Source organism: Lepisosteus platostomus, chromosome 16, assembly GCF_059453375.1.
Source record: "Lepisosteus platostomus isolate fLepPlt1 chromosome 16, fLepPlt1.hap1, whole genome shotgun sequence".
NCBI classification, from domain to species: Eukaryota; Metazoa; Chordata; class Actinopteri; order Semionotiformes; family Lepisosteidae; genus Lepisosteus; species Lepisosteus platostomus.
In genome coordinates, this window is record NC_142626.1 from 6325563 (window position 1) to 6345317 (window position 19755).

The window sequence follows — 19755 nt, forward strand, 5'->3', positions numbered from 1 at the left end:
ATCTTGCTTTCATAACATATACCAACTTTTTAATGTTTAATGATTAACATGCTGTAATACAGAGTTTAAAATAAAAGTCTAAAGAGTATATAACATCAATTCTTAATTAAATAAAGATTGTCCCTCAGCAGTGATTGGGATTTGAAACCAGGTGTTTTTTGGTGATACCTCAAATGCTGTATATGAGAGGTTAAGGTTTATTAGCTCCAGCTAGCAGTTTTACAAGGTGATTCCGGATACTATTAACATAATCGCATGCGGTAAAATGCGGTATGACGAAAATGACGCGTTAAGACGCGTGCAACACGCCCACTTTGTTGTACCACAGCATACCCAGCTCGTTTTGAACTGCTGCATCTGTATGTATATGTTGTTGTTGATTTATTATTCTGTGGGTAATATTCTCCATGAGATTTCATTCATAGAGTCCGTCTTCATTTGAACACAAGGTCTGTCCAGCTTTAACCAGTTTCTATTTATTTAATTAATTTATTTCATAGCTGCAGTATCTTTCTGCCTCTGAAGGCTGTTCATCTTGTGTTTGTCCCAGAAGAAAAATGACTCCTAAAGAGGATTTTTTATATTTCTTCAAGAATCTTTATTATTAATAAATAAGAATTTATTTTAATACCAAAAGGTGTTTATAATATGCCAGGTTTCCTCGCAATTCTTCCAACAGTTTGTGCTTCCAAATTTATCATATTTTTCTTGAAATTGGTATTTCTTCCAATATTTAATGTGAACTTTTCACTCACATTCTCTCCCTGAATGTGAATTGGTGGATTTATGCAGATTTGAACGGTTTTAGATTCTTCAATTGCTGTGGAGGTGCCAACCTCCTTTTCTCACCTGCGATTTACTCTTGTATTCCTCCTGTATTTTTATATTTTACATAAATCTGGAAGGATGTAGCTGTGGAAATAAGTTTGGTATGCAAAATGTACCAATTTGTTAATCTCTCATCTTAGAGTCTCATTTACTTCTTTTCACATTTCCCCAGTGTTTTCTCCTCTCCCTTTGCTTAGACCTTGCCTGTTTGACCACGTCTTGGACTGATCCCTGTGCTTTGAACCCTGCATGTTAAATGATTCTACTTCAGGCTCTCCCTGGTGCTTTAATCAGTTCCTCTCAGCTCAACCCCTGCCTTTTCGATCATGTCTCTAGTTTCACTTTCTTCTGGCTGCCCTGCTTGCTTCCAGCAGAACAAAGCAAAGCATTATGAAAATAAATTCTACAATTTAAATACAGTAATCACAAGAATTTATATTGTGAAGAAAAGAAAGAAAGAAATAGTTATTTTGAGGGGTTTATAGAAATAGTGTAGTGGAGCTAGTTTGGACATGGTGACATCATCGCCCTCCCTGTGCGTAGCAGGGACCTCAGCCGCCTGGGATGAGGGAGGTCTCCTTTAGCTCATGTGGCTGGTTCCCTCTTGCGTTATGCTGGAGACCCAGGTGTTGCAGGATGAACCGGCGGGGTGGAGCACCAGAGGGCACGAGCCCACGCGGAACCTTGACGGTCACAATAGCATGGGACCCTGACTTTAATCCACATAAAATAGACATTTTAGTAATGGTCACTGAGAGGCATAAGGAAGGTCTGGAACAAGACAGAAGTCCTGGAAGTACCTTCATTCTTTCTGTCTTCATCCTTCTCAAGAATTAGACAGGCAGCAGTTTCCATCTATTGAAGTCTTGCTTGAGCTGATTTTCTAGCACCTCTTAATTACATTTTAGTGTGTTTTCTAGGTTTCTGGGTATTGCAGTTGCTCAACATTTTATCTTATCCCAATCCTATTGTAAATTAAATTTATTTTTGACCTCCAGGGATATAGATTCCCCAATAAAATTGCTTCAGAATTAATCCCTATTCTGAAAAGTTGCTGTAGTCTGTGATTACATCTGTGATGTCAGGCACTGTGAGAAACCCTAGAGGACTCCCAACTGTTGTCATCAACTGCTCATGGCCTGGCCTTGTGTCCTGCAGAATTGAGCACAGGAGACCTCAAACTCGCCCTGGTCCTCTTTCTGTTGATCACCTGTGGGGTTGACCTGTCCCCATTGCCTCCTTTCCTCCTCAGTCTGCTGGAGGAGTGGTGCTCTCTGTGTGTGTAGAGAGCAGGAGACACCCAGTCTGTCCTGGACTCCACTGTTTCTAACTCAGGGTCATGAGTGAGCCAGAGCCTATCCTAGCAAGCAATGGCCCAACACAGGGGCCTGTACTGGTTGTCAGTCCATCAGGGGTTCGACAGAGGAAACAAATGAGAACACAGAGAGAAGATACAAACTTCACACAAATATCTCCCCAGGTCCGGAGCTGAACCAGGGCCCTGGCACTGCGATACAGCCATGTTAACCACTATGTCCCCCTGCGTCTCCCCTCTTAAACAACCCAATAGCCACAATACTAGAATGGAGACAGAACTGGGCCACTTCTTATTCTTCACCAGCAGACTGGTCTGAGCCATTGTCCCCCAGTTACAACACCTGCTAGTCATGGACCCAGGCTGCTGGCGCTGTGTGGACTGGATGTGAGCTGCTTTGGGACTGTATTCCCTGCAGTGTACGGGCAGATATTCATGTCAGATCCTGTGTGCACTACATCACGGGGAATGCTGTTAATATAGGGTCATCTCCCTGATATGCTCCCTGTTTTCCCTGGCCTGCTGGGAACTGAAATAGTCTCATACTTTAGAGGAATGATCTCTGGCCACAGCTGAGGGGAAAGCTCTGTACAGGCTGTGCACCTTTCTCAGCTGCCGTCTCTCCCTGACACTCCCTGGAAACATGTGTGGGGATACTGCCTTCCTGGGAAAGCCTGTACAGATTTCTCTCTGTGACACAGCGGAGAACAATTAATGCCCTACCGCTGGTACCATCAATTACAGCCCTCTAACTTTCAGCCCGGACAGCTGTGCGTAATTTCTTTTTTCATCTGAACCACTGACGTCTCTAATTGAGAGCCCTGCATTAAAAGTTCAAGTGGCTGATTAAATTGTTCGTCATAGAACCGCGTCGAAAGCTTAATAGGCAGAGGCGCAGAACTTTTCTCTCTCTAACTTGAATTTTTGTTCTTATCTCGACATTTCAACCAATATTTCACCCACTTATTAATTCAACATAGGCACTTTGTTTTCTTCAGAGATATCAGACAGTTAGCCGGTGGACCCCACACTCCCAAACACCCCGCATTGTCCAAAGCTGACAACTCACAGTGGGGAGTCTTGTGCACTACCATTGTTGTCAAGTAGTTTGTGTCTGTTTTAGATCCAGCAGAGTCTGTCTGTCCCTTCTGTAATCCTGTGTGAATTTATGTAAACAGTTTTAATATGGATTTTTTGTTGTTTTAGTACAGTACAATATGTGAATATAATGTTAATGTAAACATGTTCAGGTGAAATGCAAGTTACATTGTAGTTCAACCAGGATAAATAAACATGTATTGTGCTCATTGAATTGGAGGGGCTCCAAAGAAAAGAGAGAAAAAAAAGAGAGTGAGTATCTCGCCAGCACTGTGGAGAGATCCAGAGTATACGGATTGGCTAGTGAACTCAGAGGGGTGAGTTTAAATGTAATGAACAAGTGGAGGAAAAAAAGGAGAGATTATCGGGAAAAGAGAGAAACAGAAGGGACTGGATTGGGATTGATAAAACGTCCGGAGAGGTTGAACATCATGCAAGGCATCCACTTTCATTCTCAAAACATTCGGGATCTGCGGAGCACAGTGAAGAGGCAGCAACTTTCTCGATCATCAGAGGCTGCGAGTAAACCTGATGATTTACAGCTGAGAACAGTGCACACAGGATACACATTATTCTCGCTTGATTTATTGTAGTGAGGACTCAATCTATTTTCCTTTAGACAAGTGTACCAATGATTTTTTTTCTTTTGGTTTAAGAGACTCAGTGAATACCTTAAATTAAAATTTACATTTTTTTGTGCAATTGACTGAAGTGGGCCACAACATCGGTCAAATTAAGAACTTGGGTCATCCCATATCATATATACTGTATGAATTTAATGTTATACTTCTGGTTATAGTACACTTCTTTGCAGAGAAACAGGTTCACTTTCACTGCTACAATACTTGCTCCCTGACTCCCATGATGAGTCTCTTCTCTAACCTTAGTCTGGCCTTTAGCAGCCCTGCTGTTGTGTTCAGGGTGAGTTATGTCAATGAGAAGAGAATTGTACCCAGTGCACTTTCTGTTGGGCCAGACCCAACTCCTCTTCTACAAGAGCAGGATAAACACAGTCCCAGGTGGAGGGTCTGTAGAGTGTTTGAGGGGTTGGTGAAGATCAGAATCTCTCTTGAATTCCTCTAGTAGGCTGGGCAAACATTTATAGTGAAAATTCTTCCACGAGGAGGGTACCTTTAAAGCGGAGATGGCTCCAAATATTTTTGGTGCTCCCTCTCTTTAAAGCCCTGGCCAAATACGAAGCCAGTACATACAGTTAAAATTCAAACTAAACTAAAAACTACACATCCCATTTAAAATGGTGGCGCTTGTGATCTTTGAGTTTAGTCAATGAAACAGAGAGAAAAATCAGTCACATGACTTTGGGCCTGAGTTTGGAAAGCTTAACCTATCAGCAACAAAGTGAAATTTACACAAAATGGTACCTCAAACTGTCAGTTACATGACTCTGCATGTCACTTAAGCCACTCCTATTTGGATTTGTAGTTATGGAGGCAGGAAGATGACCCACCTTCTCTTTGGCTGCCTGACTTGTTGCCATCTTTTACCATTCTGTGTCCGAATCACATTCTGTGTCCACATTCTTTTTTTCATTGACCGTCTTTGTAAAAGTAACACCACAGCATTTCATTGATCCAATCACGCATTTGTTTCCAATCAAGTACAGTTGTCACAATCTCCTCCTTGCAGAGTTTAGAGGCGTAGATAGAAGATTACAATAACGATGGCACAGCCACAATTGCAAAGATGTGCAATGGTGTTTATTATGAGGAATTATGTTCCCAAAGTCCACACCCAAAAAAACAAAGTGAAAATCACAAACTAACCAAAAAAAAAACAACAACACAAAGCTATAATACGAAATAGATACATTAATTACTGTACAAAAAAACCACTAGATTGTTGCAGGCAGCTCCAATTCTACCCCCACAATCCACCTTCTCCTAACTCCCCCCTCCTAACGTGAAGAGCTCCTTTTCTAGGTTAAACTCCTCCCCCTAGAATATTCCACTATAAAGCACAAAAAATAATTTGACAAAATAATAATCAGAATTCTGATATACACATTTCTACATTTGATATACAACTAAACAATGAACATATTATTACCAAAAATACAATATCATACTTCATTTCGTACATAACTGTTATTTTAGAAAATACTACCCCCTTTTAATGGTTCCTTCATACAAATCAATACACGCATGCACATTCTTGAAACAGGCACTACTAAGCCAGCCCCTGTTGCCATGCCAAAATTTGGGTCCTACCGGTTTGCGGGAGAAACCATACCGATGAGAAATCCAAACAGCTTATTTATTTGAGATGTGGGAGTTGATTACCAATTCAGTTCATTTCACTTCTAAAACAAGTGTTTTGTTTGAGTTAATGATTAATTTTGATAATACGGGAACAAGCTTACTTTACTCTGTGTGTGCACCCACAGAGCAAGCAAAGCTATCCCCTAATTCCAGACTAGTTTGTTTTTGTAGGAAACCAGTGTTATCGCCTTTGTTTTGATAGTGGAATGTTTGCATATGTGTGTGTGTGCATGTGTTCATGTGGCTACCTCTCGAGTGCCAGGTGATCTGGAAACGGAGTCTCCAGTCACAACAGTAATTTTTGAGAATCTCCAATTCACCATGTCTTTCACATGCTCATAAAAGATATTGATTTAGGAACATAAACATATTACTGTATGCAAAACTGTACTGTATACAGTATGTATATGTATATTTAATGTCTTTACTGTGCCCGTTTAAGTATTTAATATTTATATGGAATTTTACCACTGAAGGGAAATCTTAGTAGCCAAGCATTAAAAGAATAGGAGCATAACGAGTGTGAAGACTATAAACAATATTAATTTTGGAACATAAACATACAGTATATGGCTGGTCTCGGTACTTTAAAGAAAAAATACACAACGTTTTTCATCACTCTCTGCGGGAGTGCTGGCTGTGACAAATTAAACCGGTTTCACAGGTTTTTTCAAAGTAGAAGGGGGCGAGTCTTCCAGCGATTGCAGATCAGATCAGATTCCCTTCTCCCCACAGAAAGACAAATGTTTTCACTGCTTATTAGTCGCTATTCACCGCGCGGCGAGCAGCTCCAATTTCTGGCGTAAGCGATAAATACTGTATATTTAGCTAAAAAGCTGTACAACACAATAATTTCGTTACCCTAGGAGGTTTCGTGAAAAAGCTACAGGCGTGCCAATTGCAATCGTTTTTATTTTTAATCACATTTTAGCAAAGTCATGTACCATAAAAGTATGGTAATTAAAAAACATTAATACTTTCGCTTGGGTTTAAATAAAGTCGATGATTAATCTTTTGGCTAGACTTGACTAGCCATGAGATATACAATAGATTGTCATTAAACAACCCTGTGTTTATTAATCTTCCTTGTTATGCACAGTGGGAATGATAGTATAATGAGAATTAATTTAATCACAGAGTGCTCACAAGCTGATTCTCTCCAGACACAGCTGTATGAGCTCCACCAGTCCAGCTATCCAGCCATGTGGAATGCTACAGAACCCTAAACAGACAATACACACTAGCCAAATATTTGACCAAGATATCCAGACACAGCTGGATGAGCTCCACCAGTCAAGACAGGCAAATAAGATACACTCTACAGACATTCACAACAGCGAGATATCATAAAACATTTGCACATATTGTTAAATTATTACTTGTTTTTCAGGAAGTTAAAAAACACTTGAATTGCTTATCCTCTCTAAATAAAATAATTTTTCAAGCAATGTAACTTACGTCGGGCAATGTGTTTTTTTTTATCTAACATTGACAGCCACATCTTAAATCTTGTCAGTCAGCTCTTTTTTCTCTATTTGAATTGTGGTGATTCAAATAACTTGGGTTAACAAGTGGTCTCAAAGTCACCGAGCTCACAGAGCTTCAACAACAGATGACAACTTCCTTAGTCTTCCTAAAATTGTTAGACGGGTGGGGGACACTCGGGAATGTGAGTTATGCGAGTTAGATTATGAATGAATAAAAACATTTTATTAAAAACACGTTTGCGTTTGTTTGGGAGCTATATTATGTATTTTTCATATATAAGATATAATGATGTGTTCCTGCTTACACATTGCACTACTTTAAAAGCTATAAAAACAGGTTTCGATTTGTGTCTTTTTCACATTATCTGGCGAGCCTTGTTTTGTCAAAGAACCAGAGATCATCTCGCTTTCAAAGGACAGCACAGACTTTCAAAAGTCCACAAATGTATTAGCAAGGGTTAATTGCACTATGGACCGCACATAGAAATGTAAAATAGTGTTCTTTAGGTGTGAGGGCAGGAGTGGATCGCAGCAGACATACACAGCAAATAACAAGGAAACAAAGAACAGGACAGGTGAGATGAGTATCCAGTAAGTGATCAGAAAAAGGAAACAATTGTTGCGCCCGGCTTTTCGACGCAATTTTTTTTTAACTAGCTAATGTTATGGAGGCGGAAAGACACCCCCCCACCTCTGGGTGCCTGACTTGTCGCCATCTTTAACCATTCCATGTTCGAGTCGCAGTAGGTAGAGACACGTTTTCAACCATGTCATTTTGTAAAAAGGGGAGATATGTGGACAGGCCAAAGCCCAAACATCCACTGAAGGTTCACGTCTGGGGGGGTATATCTAGAAGAGGCCCGGGACCACTTCTTATTTTCAAAGGAATTATGGATCGTGAATTCTTCGAGGAAGTCGTGGTGAAACAGCATGCCACCCCATATATCAGGGAGCACTTTGGATCAAGGCACTGTCTCTTTCAAGACAACGATCCGAAACACAGCAGCAAGGGCGAGGCTTATAGCAGAAGGAGTGAACTGGGTGAAAACTCCAGCCGAATCCCCAGATTTAAATCCGATAGAGATGGTTTGGCATTCACCGAAAGACTATGTTCGGAAAACTGCTAAACCCACCACAAAGCAAGATCTGATCAATGCGATCTACAAATTCTGGGAGGAAGAACTGACCGAACAAAATTGCAACAGTTTTATTAACAGGCTGTTTCGTGTTCTTCCTACGATTGTTGAGCAGGGCGGGGGGTATTCGGGAATGTGAGTCTGATTAAGAATGAATAAAAGCATTTAATTAAAAACACGTTTGCGTTTGTCTGGATGCTGACAAATTAAAAAACAATTACTTTTTGACAATGAAAAACTGTGTGTCTCTCTCTCTGTGTGTAATCGTTTTTATTTTTAAATACATTTTAGCAAAGTTATGTACCATGAAAGTATGGTAATTAAAAACCATTAATACATTTGCTGGACAGAGAGGTGAACATTTTTACGCAGAAGACAAAGGTAGCGATTTACGTTGCATTGTGCCTTGTGCTGCTGTAATACAGTTTAAAATAATGAAAAGTCTAAACAGAATCAGCTTTATTTATGGGTTGTAATTTAAAAAAAGTAAAAAACCGCGCTCAAAATGCAATTTAGATGCTTCTGGCAAGAGGAGACACCCAAACTAATAATGTAACATGCTATTATTTGTGCATGAACATAGTTATACTGTTATTTCTTTAGATACACGATTGCATGGTTTTTTTTTTAAATCCCTGGTGGGACCGGGCGTCCATAAGAATCAAGTAATAGGTTTCATTGGGCTTTGACAGATAGTCTTTAAATCAATTGCTGATTTAAAGTTTGACAGTAAATGTTTATATTGTAACGCATACTGTACAGCCTCCATTTCTCTCTAAAAATTTAAAAGATCGTTTGCACAGCCTAAGAGGGGGGGTCTGCTCTCAGTGACAGCTGACAATCGTCCATACACTCAATTGAAAAAATTAATAACGCCAATGTAAACGTCGTTACATATTTAAAATTTACAACTATTCATTGTTATTAAAAAATGACTTAAATTCGAACATGTTGTGATATTTAGAAATATAAAAAGTCAATTAATTGTCCATAACATTGCTTTTTTTTTAAAGAAATGTTTGTTAAAAGAAAAGTTGTGGCTCCGGCTGGAGAACACCCAACCTGTGGTTTATAAGTCAGGCACCTAGACCACAGTACCACCGCAAGGTCACATGAGGAGTGGTGAAACAGCCCTACACAAACAGTATCAACAGACATTGTACAGCGTGTACTATTGTGTTATAGTACATTAATATAATTATATTGTTATTAATTTCTTTAGATACGCAATTCCATATTATATTCCCTATTAATCAAATTCTTAAAGTATGCTTGTTGGCTCTGGTATTGAGCGTATTCACAGAAAAGCTTAAAACTACCACTTTTTATACACATGTTATTTCACATGTTAGCTAAAGACTTAGATGCTTAAAATGTTTAGAGAGAAATGGAATACTGGTGTGTATTTTTTCTTTAAAGTACTGAGACCAGCCATATACTGTAATACTGTATGTTTATGTTCCAAAATGAATATTGTTTATGGCCTTCACACGCGTTATGCTCCTATTCTTTTTATGCTCAGCTACTAAGATTTCCCTTCAGTGGTCGAATTCCATATAAATATTCAATACTAAAACGGGCACAGTTAAGACATTTAAATCTTTCTACGACCGACCAACACACCACAAGTGCCCCTGTAGGTCAACCAATCACGTACCGCAGTATGACGCACGATGGCGTAGCCAATTACCAGCGGTACTGTACGTGTCTGTGCACTTTGAATGGCTGCATCTGTATCAATAGAAAATAAATGGGTTTTGACATCGTAAATCAGTATCGATCAAGGTCTCCAAAACAAACAAGAAAAATAGCATTTACAGAGAGCAATTACTTTGTGTTATATAGAATATAGAGTAAGTTAGTGGTTCCGAACATTTTGGACCAAGTACCACCCCTGATCAAACCAAAGCATCCAACTACCACCTACTGTGACTACTAAGTCTTCTTCTCATAGGAACCACAAAAAATATCAGTGACAAACATGAGCACGCATGCGCGCACACACTCACATACACATATAATAAAAATAGCACTGAGCACTTACCATTTCAGTGAGAGGGATGAGCCTGTTTAGTGGAGCAAAGCAGATGTGAATTCCTTGTTTGAGTCTTGATACAATTCACAACTTTGACAGCAAATTCTAACAATTTTTAAATCCTCTGGCATTTTCTTGACAGCCAAGGCCTCGCAGTGTGCAGTGTGTCCACTTCATATCTGGAACACTCTCTCTCTCTAATTCGTGCAACTACACCGCTGTGTCTGCCTGTCATCACCCTAGTACCGTCTGTACAAACTCCGACGCATTTTTTCCAGTCGATGCCATTCTCTTCGATAAATTCATTCAGAAGCTGAAATATGTGCTCTCCTGTAGTTTTTGTTGGTAGCGGCTTACGGAACAGAAAGTACTCATGGGACGTGCCTTAAAAATCATATCTAACGTAAACGAGCAAATTGGCCAAATCAATGGCATCTACAGACTCATCTAATTGCATTGAAAAGCATTTGCTCATCTTAATGAACTCTATCAGCGTACTTTTGACATCATCTGCCATATCAATAATTCTACGAGTTACAGTGTCATTCGACATCTGCCATATCAATAATTCTACGAGTGACAGGGTCATTCGAAAGGGGCAGCAGGTCGAGCTGTTTAGCAGCTTTATCACCACACATATTTGTCAGCTCCTTTGCCAACAGAAAACAAAGTTCTTCACCAATAGTGTGGGGCTTACCTGCTTTAGCAATCCGCAAACTTGCATTTTCCCCCTTTTCTGTTTCAGGAGTCAGTCTCAGAAGTTAAAAGAAGTTTTATTTTATGCGCATGGAAGCGAAACACAGAAATGCTTGTGTATTTTTCTCAAATTAACCTAGAACAGTCCTTAAATATTTTACTGTTATCTATTACACTTTCCTGTGCTCACAAGATTGGCATTGTTCCAAAATCACACACATTCTCCTACCTCCCTATTTGCTGAAGATAACTTTTTTAAATACAAGTGGTCACTTACGTTCATAACATGCGTTCCAATACAATGGTATAGAATCACATAGTAGCACTTGTGTCCACTCAAGTACAAGCGCGAACTGTATCGTAGTATGTAGGCTGGGTATTTGACACTCTTTTTATTAAAATAGAAAATATTAAAACCTGACCCAATTTGTCAGTGCACACAACAAATTTCCAGGGTCATCTGGCGTACCACCTGGGGGCGCGTCACATACCAGCAGTGGTACGCATACCACAGTTTGAGAACCATGGGAATAAGTGATTGGATTTATGAGCAATCTAATTTCTTATTCTTTTAAACAGTGAAATTTCAGCTGCAAAAGATTGCACCAGAGACAGCACCAGCACTGCTTGCCATAAAAGTTCAGGAAAGGGTGAATTAAGCCATAATACAGTAATTTGGTAATTTGTATAACAGTTTAAAATGTACATAGATTAATGTAAACATGCTGGAAACTTCACAATTAAAGAGCTCTGTAGGACAAGAAAAAAAAATAGAGAAACCTTAAGCTTTTTAAGGCTTAAACTAAAATTCAGTCTAAAGAATTATGTCAAATGAAAATTTAGGACATTTAAGTGTTAGAGATGTAAATACAAAAATGCACGTGAGAAAAAAGTTTTAGAAATTGAGCTGGTTGTAGGGGTTTTGTGCATTTACTGGGACAATTATTAATTGTAGCAGTAAGTCACAAAATGATTCTTTGCGGAATAACTCAGCAACACACACACAGATACTAATACACGAGAATATATTATTAATATATAAAATGTGCATATAAACATAAAAGATCTTAAGAGTGAGGGTTAGCAGAATACATAAAATCAATCATAAAATCAATCACGAAGAGTAACAAATCAAGAGACATACATTCAGTATACCAGTCATTTATACTGTTTCTTTAATGAGCTTTGATTACAACTTCTACACTAGATACTTAAAAGCAAGTATGTCAATCATAGGAATTAAACTGATATCAACTGGGGTTGAGGTAACAATTGAGTTCTCAAGCTATAATGCAGAATGTTAAACACTCATCCAATTTATGTGGATTCAGATCTCCCGCAGACGCAAAGGAACACCGACAGGCTATTTCTGCGTCCAATCGGCATTCTCTGGCCTGGTGCCAGGCAGTCCTGGTGTGAGGTGTGGGAGAAGGAGGGAGAGATTCCTGCTGCGGTGCACTGGCAGTGGGCTCTCTGAAGACCGGCTAGTTAGTCCTGGCTTAACTAGCAGAGTTTGTGCACATGAAAAGTGACTGCGAGTGCGAGCAAGTCACACTTTTTATACGGGAAGAAGGCCGGTCATTCCATTTGTAGCGCTAGTCCTGAATACTGAGATTCAGCTGTCGACATTTCCGACCGTAGTTCACTTGTTGATCAGGCGAGCATTCACGGTGGGCTACCAGCGGTTCATGAGGCTTTCTGCTGGGCTAACCTCAGGCGGATCCTTTGGTTACGCACAGGCGACCTCCGATCTCGACTCTTAGAACAAAGTAAAGTCCTGGCACTCGGACACACTGGCCGTCATGTGATTGTCCAAGCCGAGTCTGAGAATGTCCTGGAGGGGCCCCTTCCTGGAGGAACTATGGTTGTTCATTGGTTGAAAGTTCTGCGGGCATTTGAGACCCTGCCCTACCAGTTTCTGATTGGCTGATAGAGGTGGAGGATGAGTAACCATGCTCTCTGACATTAGGGTTTTAAACAATTTGGGATGAGACTCTCCCAAGGAATCTCCCAGACAGTAAGGCGCCTTTTATTAGGATGGATGGAGAATTTCAGCCTTGGGAGTATGGAACATATCAGGAAACTCTATAAGATAGAAAAACACTTTAAATCTGAACCAAATGGAATGGCCTCTCTGTGTCCAACACCATTAAGATGAGGGAGAGAGAGACTGGCAAGGGAGCAGCAAACTTAACTCCTATATTTAATAAGCCTTGCCGCTACATGGTGTTACTTTGAAATAAGCAAACAGAAAAAAGTTATGACCAGACATAGTGCAGAAAAGGGATGCAGGGACACTTGCAAAACCTTAGATATACAAAAAATCACAGAAAGCCATGTATTACAAAGAACATGTGAACCTGAAGCAGATTTGGCAGAGAGTGAGGGGCTTGAATAATCAGGTGCATTTCTGGCAGGGTGAGAATGAAGGTTTGATGGGTCAGAAAGAGTCAGAAAATTAACACATATGAAAAACAGTAATTTTATCAGAAAGCCTTACAGTATATGAGTTAGTAGCAAACAGTTTCATGAAAGGCTTCTCAAATAGTTGAGCATTCAGGTACATTGTGAGGGGAAATGTTTTGTAAATATATTGTGTTAAAGCAAGTCAGTTTTTTTTTGCAACACATAAAAGACATTTTTCAAAGAAGGTAATTAAGCCTGTTACTAATGGGACCACTAAATAAAGAAATAAATATAGAAATCTAAAGATTTTTTTATTCAATGTTGGTAGCAGGATGAATTTAGGACTCGGCAGCTGTCAAGTTAAGATCAGTTGTGGTGTCTCCGGGGGATAGTTTATGTAAACGAAGTTAGTACTTACACCACACTTTACTGTCCTCAGATCCGTGGCGTCTTCCAACACAGTCCGTTATCCGTTCCCTTAGTCCTGATTCGTTCCGAGTTCCAAAAGTCCGTAATAAAGACAATCCGCGATGTATCCTAAACCAGTGTCCGTAATCCAAAATCATAAACCTTTCTCCTTGCAGTCGTTCCTTGTTCCTTGTTCCTTGTTCCTTGTTCCTTGTTCCTTGTTCCTTGTTCCTTGTTCCTTGTTCCTTGTTCCTTGTTCCTTGTTCCTTGTTCCTTGTTCCTTGTTCCTTGTTCCTTGTTCCTTGTTCCTTGTTCCTTAGCCCGATCCGTAACAAGCACCTCTTTCCACTCTTTTCCTCCAAAACGCATTCACCTTCCCAGCTTCCGCCCTGTTCACTGCCTCCGGGCCACTTATATCCCGGTTCCTGATGCGTCTCAGCTGTGTCTCGCTGTCTCTTAAGGTAGACCCTTTCCATCTACTAGTCAGCTGATTCTTTTTGTCCGCCATCTCGCTAAGGTCCATCTCTAGCATTTTCAGCGTTTCGTTTCGGAAGTACCTGTTAGAGATGACCCTTCCCCGTGTCCTCTTACAAGTATATATTTTGTAACTGTGTTGGTGTAAGATGGTAACAGTGAAAACAGGTATTTAGAAATGACTCATTTTGAGAAGGAGATTATAATTATAAATCTAACAGGATGGGGAAAGCTCAGAAAATATGTATAGTAAGATTGATCAGATCAGTATGCAAAGTCATTTAGCAAACAGGGTGTGAGTGACAAACCAGTATAATTTAGACCCTATTTTTTTCTGAACCAGGGAAAATCTGATCATGTTTCTCTATAACAAGAACAAGAAACTTTATTTAATATAGCGCATATCCAAGTATCTCAAAACAATATAGCAGGTGTAAAAACAGTTATGAGGACCACAAGTTACAAAGTAAATACAAATAAGAAAGACAAGCAGGTAGAAGTGCTACCAAAGTTAGAAAATGAAGCAGATACAGACACTAAAAAACAGCCTTTCTAAAACGAAAGGTTTTGAGGTTAGATTTCAATGCACTCAGGGTGGGTGACACTGATATCACTGGGGATACAAATCCAGAGCCCTGGGGTGTAGCTAGAGAAGGCCCTGTCACCCACAGAATGTAAATGTTCTTGAGGACAGCTAGAAGACCAGAGTCAGAGGGACAAAGGTTGCAAGGTGGGGAGTAGACAGGTAATAAGCCAGACAGGTACTGAATGAGGATGTGGATTTTGAAGTTGACTTGAAAACTGATAGGAAGCCAGTGCAAGGACTCGAAGACAGGTGTAATGTGAGTGCTTGCTTGCGACCTGGTCAGGATTCTAGCTGTCAAATTCTGAACATATTGGAGATTGCTCGGTGTGGATTTAATTACCCTGAACAGGATGTGCAGAGATCAATTCTAGAAAAGAAGCCCTTTTGGTTTCTCTAGTTCCCTTTAAAAGAAACTAAATCAGTGTGATGTTCCATAATGCAGCTTTTTTAATGCTATACATGGCCGGTATTTACATATGATGTTTGTGATTTAAACACATTAATACAAGCAGTTTTTGAGGATTTAAGTTAGGCTGACTTATTGCAGGGAGCAAAGCATTAGGAGTTATGTTCAGGCTAGTAACAGCGTGTCTGAAAACCAACATATGTAAAATAACAGAATACAGGTGTATATTAGAAATGAATGCAAGGTATATGGATATTCAAGGTATGGCTAGAATAAGAGATGCCAGGTTGCAGACACTGAAGTAGAAGGATGGAAAGGTTGAAAAAGAAGCAAGGGAGGATGTATGGACAAAAGATCTACTAGCGGTAGAGTTAAGAAAGTAAGAGGAGCTTGAAACAGTGAGAAAGAAAGAAATGAACAACAGAGAAGCTGGAATGTGGACCTGAAACTTCCTGTAGTTACAGTATAGTTGAAATGAAGAATGAAGAGGAGTTGAGACAGGGATGAAAATTACATTAGGATTCTTCAGTTTCTCAAAGTAGTAGAAAAGGTTTCATCTAGAATAACTGAAAGTGTTATCTGCAGGCTGCAAAAAAATGGCAGGTACAGTTAAATTAGACAAAGATTGTTTGTTACCATGTAGTAGATGAAAAGGCACAGGTTAGAAGTAAGTTCTCATGGAGCATGTTAAGACTAGAGATGTACAGGTAGGTAGGAAAAAGATAATTTGGGGAAAGTTGAGGAATACACTGATAACAAGGACACTTCCTAAGAGGGTTAGGCATGCTTTTGACAAATGGACGGGAGATGTTACAGACTGCAGAGGAAGATGATAAAGTTAACAGACTGTATGTTTACATACATACTGAAATGAGGATTGTATTTTAGATTTTGTGAAATTGCTACCGTTCAACTGTGTGTAGGATGCACATAAATTGAAGGAATGGGCAAACATAGCTGATGCTGATCCAGAGCCAGCATCTGAAGGTATTTATATTTAGAGGCAATTTGTTTACAGACATACTTGCTTTTAAGTATCTAGTTATGGATACTGATGTGCCAGAGAAGTGGAAAAGCTGTTTTGTTAAGCCAGCACTATAAAATAATTTTTATAATCTATATATATATATAATTCTAATCTCTTTATCCAGTACAGGGGAGCTGAAGCCTATCCCAGCAAGCAACGGATGCAAGGCTGAATACACCCAGAATACACAGAATACTGTACATCACAGGGTAGACAAACAGATACACACACACTCACACCAGGGCCAGTATTTGCATAAGCCAATTAACCCTACCAGTATGTAGAGGTACCTGTAGAGTACTTGGAGAAAACCCACATGAACCCAGAGAGAACATGCAAACTCCACACATACTGTACCCCAGAAAGTTCGACGTTACATTCAGAAATACAATCAAGAATAGTTTTGTGGTATTTGTTTTGATGACACTTTGCTAAAATGTATAAAAACCTAAAGGCGATTAAACTGTATAATCTTTCCACATGTCATGTCATTAGGAAGTACAATAAGATCCCGCTTTGTTTAACAATGGTTTAAAAAATAAATATAACTGGTGAGAAAGTAGTTCTCCTTACTGATAATTAAAGGACTTAGAAGTCAAAGGAAATGATTTACGTTGCTTAATTTTAAAAACTAAGTTATACAGGCAGACGCGATCTGTGCCTTAAGCGTTCCAGGCTGCAGACGGCTCATTCTGTATTACAGAGCTCCACCCTCCTCCCTCTCTCAGTGCCGCCTCTTCTCTGACACAGAGCAGTGGGCGGGGAGCTATTTTCCCAGCCTCTGATTGTGGGAAAAAAAGACCTACTGATCCGCTTCATACCATAGGAAGATGGTAGAATATTATTTTTTTCTTTGTGTTTATAAAATTCAAGTGTTTTAAACGTTTAATTAAAAAGTAACTTACAGCGTAAGTTTCCAAGCTGTTCACGAGGAAGAAAAATCACCCGTTTTAATGCGCATAAAAAGTGTTTTTTAACTAAACCCGTTTTTAATAGCTTTTAAAAGTCATGCAATTCCTAAGTTAGGCAGCGACATGTCATTGTTTTTTTTCTTAAAAAATCAGTCGCCCATGGTGCCTCCAGTTAAATTGTAGAGATTCTTGTTTGAAGGTGTCGGTGTGTTTTGACTATGTTACATGTGGGAGTATGTGTAGTCACATGTAAAAAGTGTACAGTGTTGTATATTTTTGGGAGAAATGGGGTTTGTTTACTTTCATTATCGTTGTTTTTTTTTTCTTTTTAGTGGGATTCGTATAGTATATAGGGGTTGTGTTTGTGTACTGTATGCTGTTTATTGCTTCACATTATTATTGTTTATTATTTTTATTTTATGTGTTGTTATACTTAAAACCCTGGTTGTTATTTTTTTCTTCAAATGGGAATGTTGTTTTTCTCAAAATATCTACAAACAACAATAATAAAATCTCCAGTTCACTTACACCAGTGTTGGTAATTTACATTGAGATTAATTTGAAGAAAACAACAACAACCCTAAAACTAATTAAAATAACTATAAGAAGATAACATAATAATAAAATATATTAATATTTGTGAAGCAATTTTTATTTTAAAAGTCAAAGTCTTTCCTTTTCATTGTAACTCTGTGTGTCTCCCTGTTTCCCACTGTCTCCCTTCCTGACACTTTCTTCTTCCTTCTGGATCCCAAATTTTGAAGCAGCAGTTATCTTCATCATCCTCCTCCATGGACACTCTGAGAAGATAATGACATGTTGTTGTATATTACTGCTGAGCTGGGTGTTGTAGTGAAGACTTAAACAGAAAGATGTGGATGAGCTGTGCAGATGTTCAGCTGTGCTCCTGTCTTTTTATCTGCAGGATTTCAGGTTGTGACCTAACAAAGAGATGCTGTGAAGATCTGGCCTCTGCTCTTCAGTCTCAACACTCCAGTCTGACAGAGCTGGATCTGAGTTACAATGACCTGGGGGATTCAGGAGTAAAACTGCTGTCTGCAGCTCTGAGGGATCCCAACTGTAAATTAACAACACTGAGGTCAGTGAACACTGGCGATTTATTTGTTTTTTATTGTTTTATTTAGGTATCCTGAGACACACAACATTCCGTTTTTCCCATGCATTAGAAAAGAAATACATAGGAAGTAAGGAACAAGAAAGAAGGGGGGCATCTAGGAAGACAAAAAACTGCTGTGCAAGTTCTTGTTTGTGGCTTCTTTGTTAATATCTCATTACTGAGAGACTCGACATGCAATCTTTCCCATTTCGCCCATCTTTTTTACATGTGTATACAGTATGTTGTTGTTGATTTATAATTCTGTGAGTAATATTCTTCATGAGATTTCATTCACAGAGTCCTTCTTCATTTGAACACAAGGTCTTTCCAGCTTTAACCAGTTTCTAGTGATTTATTTCATGGCTGCAGTTCTGACAGTTCTAAACAAGTATCTTCCTTTCTCTGAAGGCAGTTCATCTGGTGTTTGACCAAGAAATAAAAGGACTCCTAATGAGGATTTTTTTATATTTCTTCAATAATTTTTCACCAATTTATGTTCATACCAAAAGGTGTTTATAATATGCCAGGTTTTCCTTGCAATTCGTCCAACAATTTGTGATTCAAAATTTATAATATTTTGTTTGTAATTGGTGTTTCTTTCAATATTTAATATGAACTTTTTGCTCATATTCTCTCCATGAATGGGAATTGCTGGATTTATGCAGATTTGAATGGTATTAGATTCTTCAATTGCTGTGGAAGTACCAACCTCCTCTTTTCACTTGTGTCTTACTCTTGTATTCCTCCTGTATATTCTGATATTTTATACACATCTGAAAGGATGTAGCTATGGAAATAAGTTAGGTATGCAAAATTTATCAATGTTTTAATCTCTTATCTTAGAGTCTCATTTACTTCTTCTAAGCTTTGAATTTCCCCAGTGTTTTCTCCTCTGTCTCTGTACTTTGACTTTGCCTGTTTGACCACATCTTGGACTGATCCCTGTGCTTTGAACCCTGCATGTTAAAGACTCTCCTTCAGACTCTCCCTCGTGCTTTAATCAGTTCCTCTCAGCTCAATCCCTGCCTTTTCGATTGCATCTCTAGTTTCACTTTTGCCTGCCTGCCCTGCTTGCTTCCAGCAGAACAAATCAAAGCATTCTGAAAATAAATTCTGCAATTTAAATACAGTAATACATAGAAAAGAAGTTGTATTCTGAAAAAAAGAAAGAAATAGTAATTTTGATGGGTTTATAGAAATAGTGTAGCGGAGCTAGTTCGGACATGGTGACGTCATTGCCCTCCCTGCGCATAGCAGGGACCTCAGCCACCTGGGCTGAGGGAGGTCTCCTTTAGCTCATATGGCTGGTTCCCTGTTGCATAACGCCGGAGACCCGGCTTCGTGCCCCAAGTGTTGCAGGACGAACTGGTGGGGTGGAGCGGCAGAGGGCACGAGCCCATACGGAACTGCGATGGTCACAATAGCATGGGACCCTGACTTTAAACCACATAAAATAGATGTTTTAGTAATGGTCATTGAGACGCATAAGGAAGGTCTGGAACAAGACAGAAATCCTGGAAGTACCTTCATTCTTGCTGTCTTCATC

General features: G+C 39.3%; 2 protein-coding genes across 5 annotated transcripts in view; one reads left to right on the forward strand and one right to left on the reverse strand.

The window, feature by feature from the left end:
* Window positions 1-19755, reverse strand: part of LOC148646745 (NACHT, LRR and PYD domains-containing protein 3-like) — a 2700574-nt gene that overhangs the window by 1866087 nt on the left and 814732 nt on the right. The gene's annotated exons all lie outside the window — the stretch shown is intronic.
* The window catches only part of LOC148646773 (NACHT, LRR and PYD domains-containing protein 3-like), a 305400-nt gene that overhangs the window by 12197 nt on the left and 273448 nt on the right, over window positions 1-19755 (forward strand). For 3 of the 4 annotated variants that reach the window (XM_088608567.1, XM_088608568.1, XM_088608569.1), the window contains exon 1: window positions 17816-18191. The exons of the other annotated variant lie outside the window; for it this stretch is intronic. In XM_088608567.1, coding sequence (XP_088464693.1) covers window positions 17965-18191 — 227 coding nt within the window. In that variant the 5' untranslated portion in view covers window positions 17816-17964. Of the gene's footprint in view, window positions 1-17815; window positions 18192-19755 lie in introns of those variants that run through there. 4 annotated transcript variants of the gene reach the window in all.